Source organism: Ahaetulla prasina, chromosome 3 (assembly GCF_028640845.1).
Source record: "Ahaetulla prasina isolate Xishuangbanna chromosome 3, ASM2864084v1, whole genome shotgun sequence".
In the NCBI taxonomy this organism is placed as follows: domain Eukaryota; kingdom Metazoa; phylum Chordata; class Lepidosauria; order Squamata; family Colubridae; genus Ahaetulla; species Ahaetulla prasina.
The window spans coordinates 594,539-610,912 of NC_080541.1; the positions used below are offsets into that span (position 1 = coordinate 594,539).

The following is a 16,374-nucleotide window of genomic DNA, read 5'->3' on the forward strand; positions in this document are numbered from 1 at the left end:
AGGCGGGAAGACCCGCGGCCCCCCGCTACCTTTCTTGCCCTCGGAGGCACGCAGGACGGCTTTGTACAGGTTCTCCTCGGAGCTGCCAGGTTGCATCAGCCCCCCCGGGGAGGGACCCTCGCCCCCCGCCCGGCTGCGCCTCTTCGGCCTTGACATGGGCGCAACCGACGCCGTTCGGCTTCTCACAGACGCTTCCCCACCCCAAGCGGACGCTCCCGGCCGAGGCTGCTACTGAGCGGAACAAACTTGGCGCAAGCAGTCCAGGTCGCTCGGCCCTCCGCCCGCCCCCGGAGCCGCTGGGGGCTGGGCGGGGTGGGGCTGGGCGGGCCCTGGGCTTCCCTTGCCGCCCCCCCACCTCCGCCTGCCTCGCCTGCCTCTTGCTCAGGCAGGAAACCGCTCCTGGGCCATTTAACTGCTTCCCGGCCGGCCATCCCCGCAGCGCCCGGATGAAAGACAAGAGGAAAAGACGCAGAGGGGCCCGAGCCCAATACTGGGGCGGAGGGGTGGGAACAAGCCTCTGAGCCCAGTGCTCTTCACCTGCCCTTCGAGGGGGACGGGGCTCCTGAGCAATCCCAGGGAAGAGGAGGGGGGCGTCCCTTCCCTGGCACAGCAAACAGACTTGCCCACAGAGAGCACAAAAGAGGCTTCCAGTGTGGCTCCCTTCAGGCTTGCCCATCTCTCAGAGTGGGTCTCTTGGGCTTCCACCATGGCTGCTCTGGGGGGCTGTTGCCCCCTTTCTGCCCCTCATCCAGGGTGCCTTGATTCTGAGGGGCAGCCAGAGGCACATGAAATCCGCTGCTCTGGGGGCTCCATCGCCCCCCCATTCTAAAAGGAAAGGGGCACCCAGCCCCCTTCAGTCTGGACAGGGGCAGAGACAGAGCACAAATGTGTAGCTGATTGTGGATCTGCCCCCGCCCAAGAGAACACTAATGTTCTGGGAGCAAAGGTTGCCAACTGTCAGGGCTGAACATCCCCAGGCAGCACATTCCAGCCTGGCCAGGCTTGGCCCCACCCAGCTCCACTGAGGCAGACCTGGGCTGGGCCCAGACACAGGAATGTGCTGCAACACAAGGGCTTCAAAGCCTCCCAGCAGCCCCCACTGCCTCCGCCCATGCGTCCGGAGTGCCAAAGCACGTCAAAAAGGTGGGGCTGGGTGCTCATCCTGCCAGGGAAGCCGCCTGGAGCCAAACTCCCCACCCGCCTGAGTCACATCCCATGGAGGAAGCCAGTGGCCGCAGGGCACCACTGGAAGCAGGAGGGGATGGGAAGGGAAGGGAGATGGAGAGGGAGGGAGGGGATGGGAGAAAGGAAGGGCTCCCTCATTCTCTCCACCACAGGAGCCAGGCAGAAGAGATGCCTTGCCTTCCAGCTGGAGACAATCTTATCCTGGCCTTCAGCTCACAAAACAGCAGCCAAAGGGGGCTTGCTTGATCACAAAAGAGCTGCACCAAGCCAGGGGGTGTTCCCCTCCCCACTAGGACCCAGCTCTAGAACATAAGGCAGCCCACAGCCCTGGACAGATGAGATCCCTCCAGATCCAAACTTCTGCACAGAAGCAAAGCAAAGGAGGGGTTTTCCAGAAACTGGAAGTCAAAGGACCTCATGCCGTACGTGAATCAGCAGTGCGAACCATCTGATAAAAAAATCAAATGCAATTTACAACAGACGTGTTTTCTGAATCATAGGAAATAACTTTCTACCCGACTCCACCCATGATGGAAGAAGGGCTGCTACGCTGTCTTTTCTCTGTTCTTTGACTCAAAGGTCCTCCTTCATTCCTGTGAGCCTCAGCCTTCCTCAAAATTGCAATGACAACAGAGAGCGACATCACCGAGAGGTGGAAAGCCCACAGCGGGCTTCCCACCTTAACCCCTCCTCTGTCTTGCAGCTCAGTTGCTTAGTTGCTTGCCAAGCAAAGGCTACAATACCCTCTCCTCCCCCTCTACAGCATCAAACTCATGGCACACTTCCCAAAAGGGTTCCTGAGGCCAGAGACAAAACATCCCAAGGGGTGGGCACAGTAGGGGCCTTCAAACCAGGGGTGAAATGCTCCCGGTTTGGACCGGATCGCTCGATCTGGTAGGGATGGCAGCAGGTGATTCGGAGAACCGGTAGCAAAAATCCCTGCCCCCCCCCCCATGCCCAGCTGAGCCGCACGATCATCAGAGGTTTTTTTTTTAACTTTCAAAAACGCTTTCTCTTTGGCCAAAAAAATGCTTTTAAAAGGCTCCTCTGGTGATCCCAGCTGAGTTGCCGGATCATCAGAGGCTTTTAAAAGCATTTTTTTACAACCTCTTCGGCTGAAGAGGTTGTAGAAAAAATGCTTTTAAAAGTTTTTTTAAAAAAGTTGGCCACACCCACCCAGTCACATTACCCCCCCACTAAGCCACGCCCCTAGAACCTGTAGTAACAAATTTTACATTGCACCCCTGCTTCAAACCCATGAAATCACCCTCCTTGTTTAAGGCCAGATCTTACACAAGCCCTTTCAGGATGACCTCGGAAGGCAGGGGCGGGGGAAGGAAAACAAGGCATTTGCTAAAGTATGTCCATATGAACCAGAGATGGCTTTCAAGAATACAACTGGCACCATAATAGGCGAAATAGACATTATTCGGTCTGATTCGGTACCAGCCGTACCTTTGAGGCCACTTTCAAAGGCAGCCCTGCTTAGAACACCGGGCTGCAATCCGACTGAGCTGGGCCACAGCCCCAACTGCTGCTCAAGCAGGAACCACAGGACTCCAGCAGGGCACTCCACGGGCAGCGGAGTTTGGCTGCTCTTCAAGAGTTGCTGGTTTGTCAAGGTAGAAAGTTCTATCTCCTGCCCTTTCTGGGCTAAAGAGCCTTTAATTCTGAGGAACAAGCCTTACTTGTGAGCTACGCATGGTCCTATGGCAATGTGAAACTTGGATGAAGACCCAACCAGAAGATGGGGGCGAAGGGAGGCTTTCTATTTTTTTCTGGAGCCAAGGATCCACTCAGCTAACAGACTGAACACTTCAACAGGTGAGACTGGTTGCATTTAAGCCCTGAGCACCCTACCCAGAAGGACAGGCCAGCTGGATCCGGCCTCACATTCTCCTAGTGGCCATCCAGAGGAACATTTGCCACCATTGGTCCCCGGCAGTCTGGATTTGGAGGTGGGCTGTCCTCTACTTGAAGGTCAGGTGGGGTCTTCCAGACAATAGCCCTTGGGGGAGTAGCCCTGCTTGACTGCACCCAATCCTTTCAAAGCCATCAATGGTCATCACCCCACTTATGTCAGGTCCACAGAGGTGCCTTCTCATCTGGAGGATGTGAGGAGGACAGGGAAGAAGTGAGGCAGCCCACTCCAGCAGCCCAGCTTGCTGGATTGGCACTGGAGCCAGTGACACACCAACTCTGGCCTTTGTAGACCCAGCAACTTCCCACGGCTCCCCACTCACACATGCGAATAGTCTTTCACTCAGTCTTTCACTAAAGGGCAGGAGAGCAGATTCTGCAGGTTCTGAGCAGAATCAAAAAGTCCAACTCAGCCACAGGGGAGGAGCTGTGTGGCTGAGTTGGACTTTTCAAAACAAAAGTCACCTGGAAGTGGCTTTGTTGTGTATTGGACACAATTTACTTCTCCTCCAGATTGTTTGTTTACCCATTTCAGTCCATGCCTGACCAGCCTCAAGGTCTCAAGGAAGGACTTCCTCAGAAGAGTTCTCACTTACTGGAACAACTCCAGTTACACCTCTGGCTGGGACAGACGCACGGCTTCTTTACATTCTGGCTGCCAGCCTAGCCAGAAAAAGGAATGATTCCCCCCCCCCAAAGGACAGAACTGTCCCCTTGTCCAAGTTTGAGTCCCTGCTGCCTTTTTCCAAGCTGAAGAGTCCCAAATGTTCCAGCCTTTCTTTCAGATCTTTTGGGAGCATTTTCCCCATCGCATCCCTCCAGAAATCTGGCAAGCAGAACTTTCCAAAAGCTCTCTAATTGCCAGTTTCCAGGGCCTCCTCTCTGGGCAGGGAACAGGCTGCCAAGAGCCTCGGCGAGGGGTGGGGGGATGGCTTGCCCCCTTCTTCCTCCTTCCCTTTGCACACACTGCACCCGTGGCAATTCTGCCTGCAGCCGAAGGGGAGACAGCTCCCCGGGCTCCCCCAAACAGCTGGTTAGGACAGAAAAAAGGGAAAGGCAAGTTCCCGAGAACCGCAGCCAGCCTCCCTCTAGGGAAGGACGAGGAGCATTTCCCATCCCTCAGGCAAAAGGGGCTCTTCCCCCTCCCCACATCAAGCCTCCAGCCACATCCAAGGGGATGCCCACCCACACGCTCCCCTCCTTGCCAACTTGGCCCATTTTTGGTGCGGCGACTACGCCATCCCAACCCTGTAAATTCTGGGGAAGGGGGGCTTCTTGCCTTCCTGCAGGCCGCGCATTCCCTGCCTTCGCACCTGGCGGGGGGGGGGAGGGGCGCTCGGGCCCGTTCCATTCTCAGGCGCGCCGAGCTGCCCACCCCCCTCCTCCGCCAGCCCTGCGCTTCGGAGGCGGAGCTCCGCGACAGACGCGCCAGCTGGCCGGGCCCCGCCCCGCCTTTCCCAGCTGGCGGCCGGCCAGAGCTAAGGGCTTGCAGGGAGAAGCGGCGGCGGCGCCAGGAAACCCAGACCGGCGACCGCTGGGGACGGGCGGAGGGAGGGCCAGGCCGTCGCTCGGGAGCCGGAGGAGGGCCGGCCAGGCTCCGCCCCTTGGCCCACGGCCAGCCCGGGCGCTCACGCGAGCCCCGCTTCGATCGTCTCGGCCACTCACCCAGGCAGCAGAGCCGGCTGCGCAGGAGGCGCTGCCGGTGTCGTTCGGGCGCGCTCAGCCACTCCGAGCCGCCCAGCAGCACCGCCCGCTTGTACGCGAAATAGGTGGATACCGAGGGTTCGGCCATCCCGCCGCCGCCGCCGCCAGCCATGGCAACCCTCCCGCCGCCGCCGCCGCCGCTTCCTGCCGCCCGCGAAGCGGCAGAAGGGAGCTCCGCCCTGCCGCGCTGCGCCCGCCCCTCGCCGCGCCCGCCCGCCCGCAGACGGCAGCCATCGCTGGAACCACGCGCCCTGCTCCGGCCTTTTTGCGGTGGCCGCGTCGGACGCTGCACGGCAGCCCTTGGAGCCCGTCCAGGCGCCCCTCGACGGACAGCGCCCAGAGCCCTGCGCCGCTGCTGCTGCCCCGTCCCGCAACCACGTGGAGCGCCGGGCGAAGGCGCGCCAGACTCGGCAGCCGCCCCGGTGGGGAGGCCGCCTTAGCTTCCGCCCAGGCGCCGGTTCCTTGCGCTTGCAGGGTCCAGGGAAGCCGCCTTTCTTTCGGCCTTTGCGCCCACGGAGCCGTCAAGGCAGGCCGGCTCTAAGAGCGATGCTGCGTTCTCACGACCAGTTCAGCCAACATTGACGCACATTTCAATCGCTGTGCTTGTGGGAACCGCGCTTGTCTCACACCTCCGAAAACGGGAAATTGCGAACAAGGCAGCCACCGTAGTTGTGGCACTCAACCAAAGTCTCGGGAATCAAACCCAGCCTCCACCTGCAATTACCGGCTGGGCCGCTAGAGGCGCTCTGGCTGCAGGCCCTATCAGTCGTAAGTGGGGCAGAAAGCAGGAGCCTTTGCTCCGGGCACAGCGGTTTATTTAATTTATTTATTTATTTATTGTTTAAATTTCTATACCGCCCTTCTCCAAAGACTCAGGGCGGTGTACAGCATAGATAAAACAAATGTACAAAAGAATTAAAATACAATATATATTTAAAAATCTAATTCCATGAGCCGAAAATTTAAAATAGGAAGATAAAATTATAAAATAAAATAGCCGCACTAAAACCCCGCTAAAAACCCTCAATTAAAATTTATTATTAGGCCAGCTCTTGCTTGATGAAAGAGAAAAGTCTTAAGCTCACGCTTAAAGGTCCGGAGATCAGGCAGTAAGCGTAGCCCCACGGGTAGTTCATTCCACAGGGCAGGAGCCCCCACAGAGAACGCTCTTCCCCTGGGGGCCGCCAGCCGACATTGTTTGGCCGACGGCACCCTAAGGAGGCCCTCCCTGTGAAAGCGCACAGGTCGATGGGAGGCTACTGGTGGCAGCAGGCGGTCCCGTAAATATCCCGGTCCCATGCCATGGAGCGCTTTGAAGGTGATGACCAAAACCTTGAATCGCACCCGGAAGACCACCGGCAACCAATGCAGTCTGCGCAGGCGAGGTGTTATATGGGCAGCCGCATTTTGCAAAAGTTGGAGCCTCCTGGTGCTCTTCAAGGGGAGCCCCATGTAGAGAGCATTGCAGTAATCCAGGCGGGAGGTAACGAGGGCATGAGTGACAGTGCATAGAGAGTCCCGGTCCAGGAAGGGACGCAACTGGCGAATCAGGCGAACCTGATAAAAAGCTCCCCTGGCGACGGCCGTCAAATGATCTTCTAAAGACAGCCGTACATCTAGGAGAACGCCTAAGTTGCGCACCGATTCCCTGGGGGCCAACGATTCGCCCCCCACAGTCAGCGATGGAATTAGCTGACTGTGCCGGGACGCTGGTATCCACAGCCACTCCGTCTTGGATGGGTTGAGTCGAAGTCTGTTCGTCCCCAGCTGAGGACGACTGAGGGATCCACAGGGACCCAGGGCCACTTATAGGCAGGCTGGCTGGCTAGGATTCTCCTCCCTGACATGGAAAGGGGGGGCGGACACTAAGCAAGCCTGCAAGAGCCCTTAGTCAATCTGGGTGGGAGGAAAAGAATCCTTCACCCAGGTCCAGAGCAGTTGGCAGCCCTGCCTGGACACCAAACTCCGGGCCTGTTACCCCGGGGACTGCAGAGCGGGCCCTTCTCCCTAGAGCTCTAGTGGTGCAGTGGTTAGAGTGCAGTGTTGCAGGATAACTGCCCCCAGCCTGGAGTTCGATCTTGATGGGGCTCAAAGTTGACTCAGCCTTCCATCCTTCCGAGGTCAGTAAAATGAGGACCCGGATTGTTGGGGACAATATGCAAATAATGCTTTGATATCGTAACCCCTCCAAAGTGCTATGGGGTAGTATATAAGTGCAAGTGCTATTGCTAGTGCAACTGCTCCCTCCACACACGGCTCCCTCCCATGTGCCAGCCTGCACAACAGAGATAAGGTAGAGAAGGGAAGTGAACGCAGCTATCACATCAGCCAAAGCCTTTGCTAATGTGGGGTTCTTGGAGAGCAAACCCGCAGCTGGGTGCCCAAGAGGTTTTTTGACCCCAGCTTTCTTGAGTGTCTTCCTGACCCCTGGTAACCAGTGAACCAGAGGGAGTTGTGGGCAGCTCCCAGGGGTTCGCCCAGGCTGAGCTGAGGAACAAGGGCTTGGCACCACTTCCAGGAAGACCAGGACTCCCCTCCTCTGGCCAGCCGGAGGGGGAGGTGAGGGGGGGTTACCGAAGCAAGGGAAGAATGAGTTTAGGAGTGCCTTCCTGCTCTCCACCCCATTAGCCATCAATGATTACCCAAGTGGGAAGCAGTGGAATTAAGGACTCAGAGCCCCCAAACTGGGGTGGCTGACCCATGGAAATAGGGCCAATATTTTCAGAGTATGTCCAGGATGCCCTTTTCTTGGAGATTCACAACAAGCTCTGGATTAGTTAACGCCTGCCTCCAGGGAAGGACTGAGGGACAGCGCAGAGGACCAACCCCTGAAAGCGGCCAGTGGAACTTGCATTTTCCATAAGCAAGGAAGGGTGAATGTCCCCACTCCCCTACTCTGGCAGGGCTGAGAGCTCTGGGGCTGTCAATCCTCAATGCTGCCACTGGGGGCACCAGCATTCCCCCCACCCCAAGCTTCTCCCTCCAGGATGGGGGTGGGTGGGGGAGGATGCCTGGCCTTTTATTGGGGTATTTTCCAACTTCCCCCCACTTGCTGCAGACCTGGATCCCACAGCAGTTTCACAAACAAGCATTCTCCAGGGAGCATTTGCTGCTCCAGATTAGGGTTTTCTGTGATGCTCCCAGTGAATGAGTGATGGTGGACTGGAGAGACTCAGATTCATGTCCAGCTTCATAGGCATCAAAGATGTGCTCCCTGACAGCCCTGGGCAGAGCTTGGAGGGGACAGGCATCTTGTGCACACAGCTCAGCCCCGTCCCGCCCCCCCCAACAAGAGGCCTTGCCATTTGGATCCAGACAGACAGCACCTCATCCTTCTAAGTTAGAACTGGGCTAAACGGTGCGGCTCCTCCCTGGACAGGCAACACGGCGGGGTGGGCGAGATGTGTGGCGTGTAAATTTAATAATGATAAATAAATTAAATGAATCAAGAGTGGACCTGGGGACGGGGGAGGCCCGGGCCCTAACCTGAGGACAGAAGTGACCTCCATGCCCATCAACCATCCGGACGTGCCCTGATGCCTCTGAGCAGGTGTGACCTTGGGATGCAGTAGCCAAGCCAAAGCCAGACTGGCAGAGCACCAGGGTCAGGAGCTGGCAGAGCTCCCTTCCCTCAGAACAGGCAAAGGTCCAACTGGATTAGCAGGAGGAGGACAGAGGGGCTCAGTTGCACCTAAACTGAAATTAGCCAAGGCCCCCTTTGCTCTTTTCCCACCCCCAACAACTCCCAGGTCTCTTCCTCCAAGAGAGCTGCTGGGAAGCAGCAAGCAGAGGAGTTGCCGGTGCCCTTCTGCCTGAGCTGTGCTCCAGCCTGGGGCCTCCATCCTTACTAGAGACCTCCTGCTTTGGGCCAGGTGGCCATAATGATAGCTGTAACTTGAGAAGTATATTTCCAGCTCCCCCTTCCCCACCCCCAACAGAAAGAGATTAGCACAAAATCAAAGACCAGGGCCAAAGATGGCCAGGTCCTCCATGGGTGGGTGGGGAGGTGAACAGGGACAGGAGTGAGCTACCTTGGCTGGAAGGGAGACTGAGGAAAGGACCCTCTGAGCAAGGGCAAAAGCAGTTGAGTGGGTAGGGGAAAGCTCACTCCCCTCCTGATGGGGCTTGTGCTGGGCAACTGACCAGAAAAAGCATCTTTGTGGTTTAAACACTTCAGCAGAGGGAAACCAGAGGACTCCTTCCCCCCCTTCCTTTCCTGCAGCTTTCCTCAGCGGCATCAGAATCAGACCGAGGAGGCTTCCCCAGCGTCATTGCCACTGGGTGGAGGCCCAGCAGCCACTCTCCTGAGGAGAAGCCCCTACAGCCTGAGGCTGTGTGGGCAGCAATGATTCAGAGAAACCAGCAGTGATTCAGAGAAAGCTAGAAACCGCAGGCCCAACTGCCTGGGAGCAGCAGCAGGAAGGGAGCTCTGGACTTCACTGCCCAGAGCCACCAGGGAGCTCGGCTTCAACTGCCCCTCCAGGCTACACTCAGTTCAGCCACTGAGGATGGAGCCTCACTCACTGAAGGGGAGGAGGAGGAGGAAGAGGAAGGGGCCTTGCATGACTGGATGCGGCTTGGGGGAACTGACAGGCATGTTGGAGGCTACCCTCTGCACATGCTCAGCAACTCAGCCCAGCCCTCAGCCACCAGCAGGCCTCAGCTGAAGCCCTTCTGAGCTATCCTGTGGCCCAGTCAGGAAGCAGAAGCAGCAGAGAGCAAAGGGAACAGGCCTCAAGGCTAAACATCAGTAGCAACTGGTAGGGGAAGGAGTGGGGCTCCCAGTGTGGGTTCCTGTGTACCACCTAGCTGGGAGAGGGGCAGCCCACATAGTGCTCTTCTGCTGCCTTCAGCTGAGGCCGCTACCCCAAACCATGAGAATGGCAGAGAGGCAGCACTCCAATATCCCTCAAGCCTTAGGCTACAAGCCCACCCTCCTCCAGCTGCTTGGCACCTTGACACCTGCAGGAAGCACCTGAGCTTGGTACTCCCTCAGACCCAGCAGCCAGCCTCGGGATGGGCCCTGGAATTCCCAAGGCACAGTGCGCACAATTCCCATCCCTTTTGTGGGAGTGCAGAGTCGCGTCCCAGGCCTCTCCTCCACAGACAGGGAAGAAACCCCCGCAAAAAAGAGGCTCCAGCCCAGGCAGACGACATCTCGAAACTGCTTCTGCTAATGCAAAGCCCTCCAGGAAGCAGAATTTGGGAGGTGGGCTAAGTAGATGATGGCCTGATGCCCAACAGCAGTTTCTCTGGGGGATCATCCCAACTTCCAGGCACTGCAGACATAAAAGTGCAGCTCCTCCACCAGGAAGAGAGTTCTCAATGCTGCTGCCTTATGCAGAAAAGGTCACAGGGTGAAGAAAGGTGGCAGGATCCCTGCCATGAAATCCCTGGATTTTAATACCTTCGAAGGAGGAGGTTCCCCCCCCTCCCTCCCTCCCTCCCTCTCTCTCTCTCTCTCTCTCTCTCTCACACACACACACACACACACACACACACACACACACGTGGAGGAAGAACGGGACAGTGTTGAAATTGTTGAGGCCCATAACCTTCATGGCACCCAAAGCAGCTCCTTGACTAGGACCCGGGAAAACTCTCCAAAGTCCCCTGGAATAAAAGTAGAGGTTGCCACGGCCACACCCGGGCTGGCCTCCTACTCAGACAGTCATATAACTGGGGGCGTCCCATCGGGGGACTGGCAAGAGGGGCGTCCATCTCCAGAATCTACGAAGAACCAGGCGAGCTTTATAGTGTCTCGCCCGCCGGCCGGCAGGCGAGTGCGCCACTAACGCATCTGACCGGCACCGCGGCCTAACTCGCTGGCCGCCCCCGCCTTTGGCAAACCTAGCCGCAAATTTGCAGCCGCGTCCCTGCCGGGACACTCGAGCCGGGCCCGGGCGGGACCTCCGTCCCGGCGTGGCTGGCCCTCGGGGAAGCGGCCGGCTACACACAGAGGAGGAACCCCCCCCCCTCCGCGCCGTTCCTCCTGCAACCCCGGAGAAAGCTGGCCGCGGGCGAAAGCTCCAGCCAAGGTCAACGAGCAACTGGCTGCGGTTGCCTGGGGAAAGAACGGAGCTGCTGGCAAAGCCCCGAAAACGGGCAGGAGGCGGCGGGGACAGGACCCCCCACCCCAATAGCTCCGGCTAAGCCAGGCTCGCCCCGCCCGGGTGCTCCCCCCCCCCACGTGCCTGTGTTTGCTACAGCTTGTGCAAGGAAGGGAGGGAGGGGGCGAGGGCGGGCGGAGGGAGCACCCTGCCCGCCTGTCCCGCCGGGCCCCAGCGCCGCCGGTCCATTGGCTCTCACCGTCGTCTGCCGCGCGGTCGGGGCTCCCTGCGCGCCGCCAGTACCAGACCAGCGCCAGCGATAGCGCGTGGCCGGCCACCACCAGTGACGGGAAGAGGCTGCCCCCTCCGGGATCCATAGCGGCCGGGAAAGGCAGAGCAGGAGGAGCTCCGAGGACGCAGCCGCTGGGCCGAATGACGGAGCCGAGTGAGCAGCGGCCCCTCCTGCCCGCCGCGGCGGCCTCCTCCGCCTCCTCCAGGGCTGTCCGCAAGTCCGGCCCCCTCGGCCCGCCGCCCGCAATGCGGAGCCGTCCTGGCCCAGCCCGAAGCCGCGTACCTTCCCGAAGGCTGAAGCCCCACTGACGGGCAGCACTCAAGGTTACCCGCCCCGCGCGTGCTCCTGCCGCGGCCGAGTCCGTCACCTTCGGAACCGCCTCCCCGCGGGAGGTCCGGGGCCTGGGAGGCCCAAGGGCGCCGCGAGCTCAGCTGAGCCCACGCCACGGTGGCGGGATAGCGGCCCGGTGGCGCGGAGCGACGGTCGCCCCTAGCCCATCCATCGCGGCAGGCGTCGCATAAACGTCCCCGTCCCCGTCCCCGTCCCGTCGGGAACTGGCGCCCAGCACCCCTGCCTTCCCGGAACAGGAGTCGTCGCCTACCCGGCACGATCTTCATGGTGAGGCCCTTTCCGGAGAGCAGCCCCCGGCCTCAGCAGCAGCACTGACAGCAGCCCCCGACTGAGGGTCCGAAGTGTCTCTCGGCCGAACCCCGACTGCCCCCCCGCCGCGATACCCCGTGGCAGGGGAGATGGGCTATAAATAGCTCTTTCGTTGCTGCCGGCCCGCGGCCCAGCTCGTCACGGCTCCAAGTTAGAACATTAGGCGGAGCGGGGGAGGGTGCCCCTTCAAGCACAGCACCTGCGGGCGCCCCCGCCACACCTGTCGGGGCTGCAGTTGCCTCTCCGGCACCCGCTGGGTGAGGGGTCGAGATGGGGAACCAGGGCTCAGCAGTGGATAATAAATCAGGTGCCATCCATGCTATGTATGAGCCTGGAGGCAAGGGGCATTTGCAACCCTTACCATGGCCTATGCCAAAGGGGGGAGTTGGAGCCAATCCTGCTTTCAGTCTAAACCACCAGGGAAAGGAGAGGGCATTGCAAGGAGTGACAGAGGCCTCTGTCCACCTGTGAGTACCTTAAGTGGGTATTCAAGGGAAATCCGTAGGTAGCCCTCTGAAGAACTCCTTGGGGTTTAACTCCAAGTAGGGGTTCCACTGCTTGTACCCCCACCTGCTGCCTCTGCTCTCTGATGCCAGGCAGCTCACTTCCCTGGAGACTCCTGAGGTGCCCCCTTGAGCTGTCTGCCAAGAGCCTCTGGCCCAACCAGGGGTCACTTGCTGTATTAATGCAACCCCAGGTTACTTTCTACTATTTTCTTTCTACTATTTTCTTTTATTTTTATTTATAACTTTCTACTATTGACCTCACCCCATTCCTAAGAGGACCATAAGGGGCGTGCATAAGCGCACAAACGTGCCTACCGTTCCTGTCCTATTGTTTTTCTTTTCTTCTTCCTATATATATGCTTATACCTCCTTATATTTACCCATATATGTGTTTATTTACTATATAATCTTTTTGTATGATACCTACATATATTGTTGTGACAAAATTAAATAAAAATAAATACTTGCGCAGAAGACAGAAATGTGGGGATACATACACCTGCTCGGACATAAAACTGAAGGAATGTCGGGCTCCTAGTCAACGCAGGCAGAAGAGCCTCGCTGGTTCTGGAGAGGCCCCTTGCCACTTGGTCCTGCCTCTGAGGTCTCTGGGAGAGAGGGGGCTCTTCTCCACAGGGACCCCCCTCCAGGCCCAGAGGTCAAGGCAGATCAGGCACTGACCAGCAGGAGCATGTCCGAGCAGAGAGAGCAGCAGCTCTGGATCATCACCCAGGGTGAAACCTACCCCAGGTACAGGTGGGGCCCTGGGGGAAGCTGCCCCATCATGGTGCATGCTCCAGAAAACCCAGCCCGCCCCTCCGGCACCAGCCAGCCCAGCCCAGCCTTTTGGGGCTCATCTTCTGCAGACAGATGGGCGACAGCCACAATCCTTGCTGCGTCTGTAGAAGCCCTTTTCACATCTCAAAGTTCCTGAATTGGACCCAAGCTCTCTGTGGGCCACAATGGAGCTTTGTGCTGCCTCCAACCCCCAGAAGTGATCCTCGCTGTTCGGTTCCAGCAGAATCAATGCCCCACAGTGGAACAGTTTGCCCATGACACCTCAAGCCCTCTGTGGGCTCAGGGCACCCTCCAAAGGGCCCTGTGGAGGGCATCCTGAGCTTTGGGGGTGGGGGACTTTAAGCACATCCAGCTAGCTCCCTCTCAGGCAGGGACTGGATTTGAGACACATTGGACAGCCAGGGGCTGCTTCTTAGGACAGAGGGGGCATCTTCCCACAAAAAACGGCCAGCTGTTCTCTTGGCCTCAGCTCCACCTGCTGCTGTTCCAGCAGGAGGGAAATCTATATGGGTGAGCAGAAATCCAGCTTAACTTGACCAGCAGTCAGGCTGGAAAGGAGGTTTGCCTGGGGGAGGGGGGCACGATGGCAGCTATTGTGCCAAGCAAGATCAGTTCTCCCGAAGCCCAAGAAAACATAGGCCCTGCAACCCCAAACTTCTCTGGCCAGATTGTCCCAGAGGCTTCATCTGACTCATCTAGGAGAGGGGGATTCAGGCCAGAGAAGATCCCCACATCTGGGTCATCCCTCATTAAACTCCAGACCGGGAGCAAACTCTGTGAAGCTGCAGTAAAGAAAGCCACCAAGCACACTTCCAGCCCCCACACCAGCCACAGCAGAGGGCCAGCCTCCTGCTTAGTATGGGGGAGGATCTGGCCAAACCCCACTCTGGAGGGGGGGAGGCTGGTACACCCCTCTTGCCCTGCTTGCTCTGGGGCAACCGCTGGAATGAAAGAGGAGAAGGAGGCAGGCACCTCAGTTTTCAGAGCCACCTTTGGGGCTCAGTGTAACCGCACAACAGGCTGCGTCCTATGCCTCCCCAAATCTCATGGGGGGGAGGGAATGGGACTCCTGGATGAACCTACTCAGCATTTCCCTGGAGAAAGGCCCATCTACTACTCCCCTCTGCACTGAATTAAACCTTTTAATTCCAAAGATGGGGATTGGGGGCCCAAGGGGAAGGAGCTACCTCAGGGTGACACTAAACATGAGCTGCCCTACAAGCCTCTCCTTCACCAAGCAGAGACTGAGCTCTGTGCCACACAGTTGGGACAGAACTCATGGCCTCATGGAGCTCCCAGATTCTACCTTCCCTTTAGGGACAACATCCCTGCAGGGGGGAGAAGGGGCCCTCCTTTTGGCTTCAGAGCTGAACATTCAGGTGGGAAGACAAGGAGGTTTCCAGGAGCTGGCAATGAGGTGTGGGACGCAGGCTGCAGGGGCCAAAGGTGTTGGGGATGGAGCAAGGGGGAGTGCCCTGCCAAGCCCCCCTCCTCGCCTTCAGCTCCCACAACCGCTGAGCTCTGCCTGTCCTGAGAGGGCTCCTCCCCCGCAGGGTCTGAGCGCAGCCACCCTCTATGCTTCCTGCCTGCCATCCTCGGGGTAGCCCCCCGCCCCGCGGTACCTTGCCCCTGCTGGATAAGGTCCTCCATGAAGTAGCGGCCATCCTCCCAGTCGGAGGCTGCAGGAGCCGCCATTCTGGCCCTGGTGAGCGAGGAGGCGCGCGCGGGCGAGAGCAGCCACCTTCCTTCCTCTCCCGCTAAATCGCACCCCGAGACTCCGTCAGCCAGACAAGCCCGTGCAGAGCGCGGAAGCCAGGCCCCCCTCCAGCTGCTGCCATTGCCACACCCAGAGACGGCTTCTGGGCTCCCCTCCCTTCCCCCCCCGCCTCTCCTCCAACAGCCCCAAATTCGCTCCAGCTGCCATCTGGATGCAGACTGGACGCCTGCGGCGCTCTTCCCGCTAAAATGCAAAAATGACTGGGGAGGGGGGCGGCGAGTAGGTTCTCTCCTGTACAGCCTCCCTTTGCAGGGATGTAGGGCAGGGCTCATCACCTAGCCCCCCGCCCCCCGCCGCCGACCAGAACTCCCTGCCTCCTCAGCCAGAAATCAAAGAAGGACACCCCCCTCCCCGTTGCTGTGCTGCTTGAGTCATTCGCATGGCTTCCCCAGCAGTGCCAATTGCCAGGCTGGGTCTCTGGTAGCCACGGAAAGAGACCCAGCCTGTGGCCACCTCAGCCCTTTTCCATAGTGTTCTCCAGGATTGCGCCCCCTTGTATCCCCGTTCTCCAGGATCTCCCTCTCTCCCCCCCAAGGCTGCCAGATTGCAGTCAAGGCGCCCAACAGCAACCCGATTGCAAGGCGGCCGGGAAACAACTGCTGGGGCAGAACAGGGTGTGGCCCACCAACTCCAACAAGGCAGTCCTCCCTCTCCCAGAAGAGGGGAGTTAGGCAGCTCATAGCGGGGGTGGGGGGGCTTAGCTGACTCAGAGCCTGGGTCTACACACGCGCGCGCGCTTCCTTTCTCACATGACCAGCTGCCAGAGCAACCGACTAGCCTGTCCGGCCCCTCCTGTGCCTGGCTGGCCCTCCCACACACACAACCATCCTGGCACTCGGAAAGGCGCCGTCCCATCGGTGGCAACAGACAGAGAGAGCTCCTTCCCAGGCACCACCGCCAACCCCTCCCCCCCCATTAGGGGGCCCGCCTGAAGCATCCAGGAGCCTCAACGGACCAGCTCTCAACCAGCCCAGATGGCCGGGAGAAGCGCTTGAGACGCCCACCGATCTCCCTCCAACTACGGTCCACCAACTGCCCCCTCACATCCCACCTTCTTCAACCAGGAGCAAAGAAGTGGCTGCAGGAGTCCCCAAGCCGAAGTTCCCCCCAAGCAAGGGGACAGGCAACAAGCAACCCTCCCCGGATACCTTCACCCAGCTGCCCCCCCTTTCGCCTGCGCTCCCTGCGCCGCCGCTGCCGCCTCTTCTGCAGCTCTCCCTCAGAGAGAGCGGGCCCTCCAGCAGGCTCCATGGGCACCAGCTGCCTCTGACCTTGGCAGGCGGGAGAAGCGTCGGGGTTCCCAGCGATGGGCAAGGAGCTGCTAAGGATAGCAGCACAGCAGCTGCTGCCCACCTGTCAGCAGCAGACACCCCCCCCCGCATGCCATCATCAGCACAGAGGCTCCTACAGGGCACCGAAGGCGGAGCACAACCCCCCCCCCGGCCCTCCAGCTCTTCCCCCAGGATCTTCACGGCGCAAATG

At 59.1% G+C, this 16,374-nt stretch overlaps 1 protein-coding gene across 27 annotated transcripts in view; it reads right to left on the reverse strand.

Moving 5' to 3' along the window:
• PLEC (plectin) overlaps positions 1-16,374 on the reverse strand; it is a 100,592-nt gene that overhangs the window by 34,351 nt on the left and 49,867 nt on the right. For 2 of the 27 annotated variants that reach the window (XM_058179013.1, XM_058179010.1), the window contains exon 1: positions 16,041-16,158. The exons of 14 other annotated variants lie outside the window; for them this stretch is intronic. In XM_058179013.1, coding sequence (XP_058034996.1) covers positions 16,041-16,143 — 103 coding nt within the window. In that variant the 5' untranslated portion in view covers positions 16,144-16,158. Of the gene's footprint in view, positions 1-29; positions 1,855-4,770; positions 4,973-11,118; positions 11,338-11,752; positions 11,880-14,737; positions 14,889-16,040; positions 16,159-16,374 lie in introns of those variants that run through there. 11 more of the 27 variants (XM_058179017.1, XM_058179016.1, XM_058179024.1 and 8 more) reach the window with 7 other exon arrangements.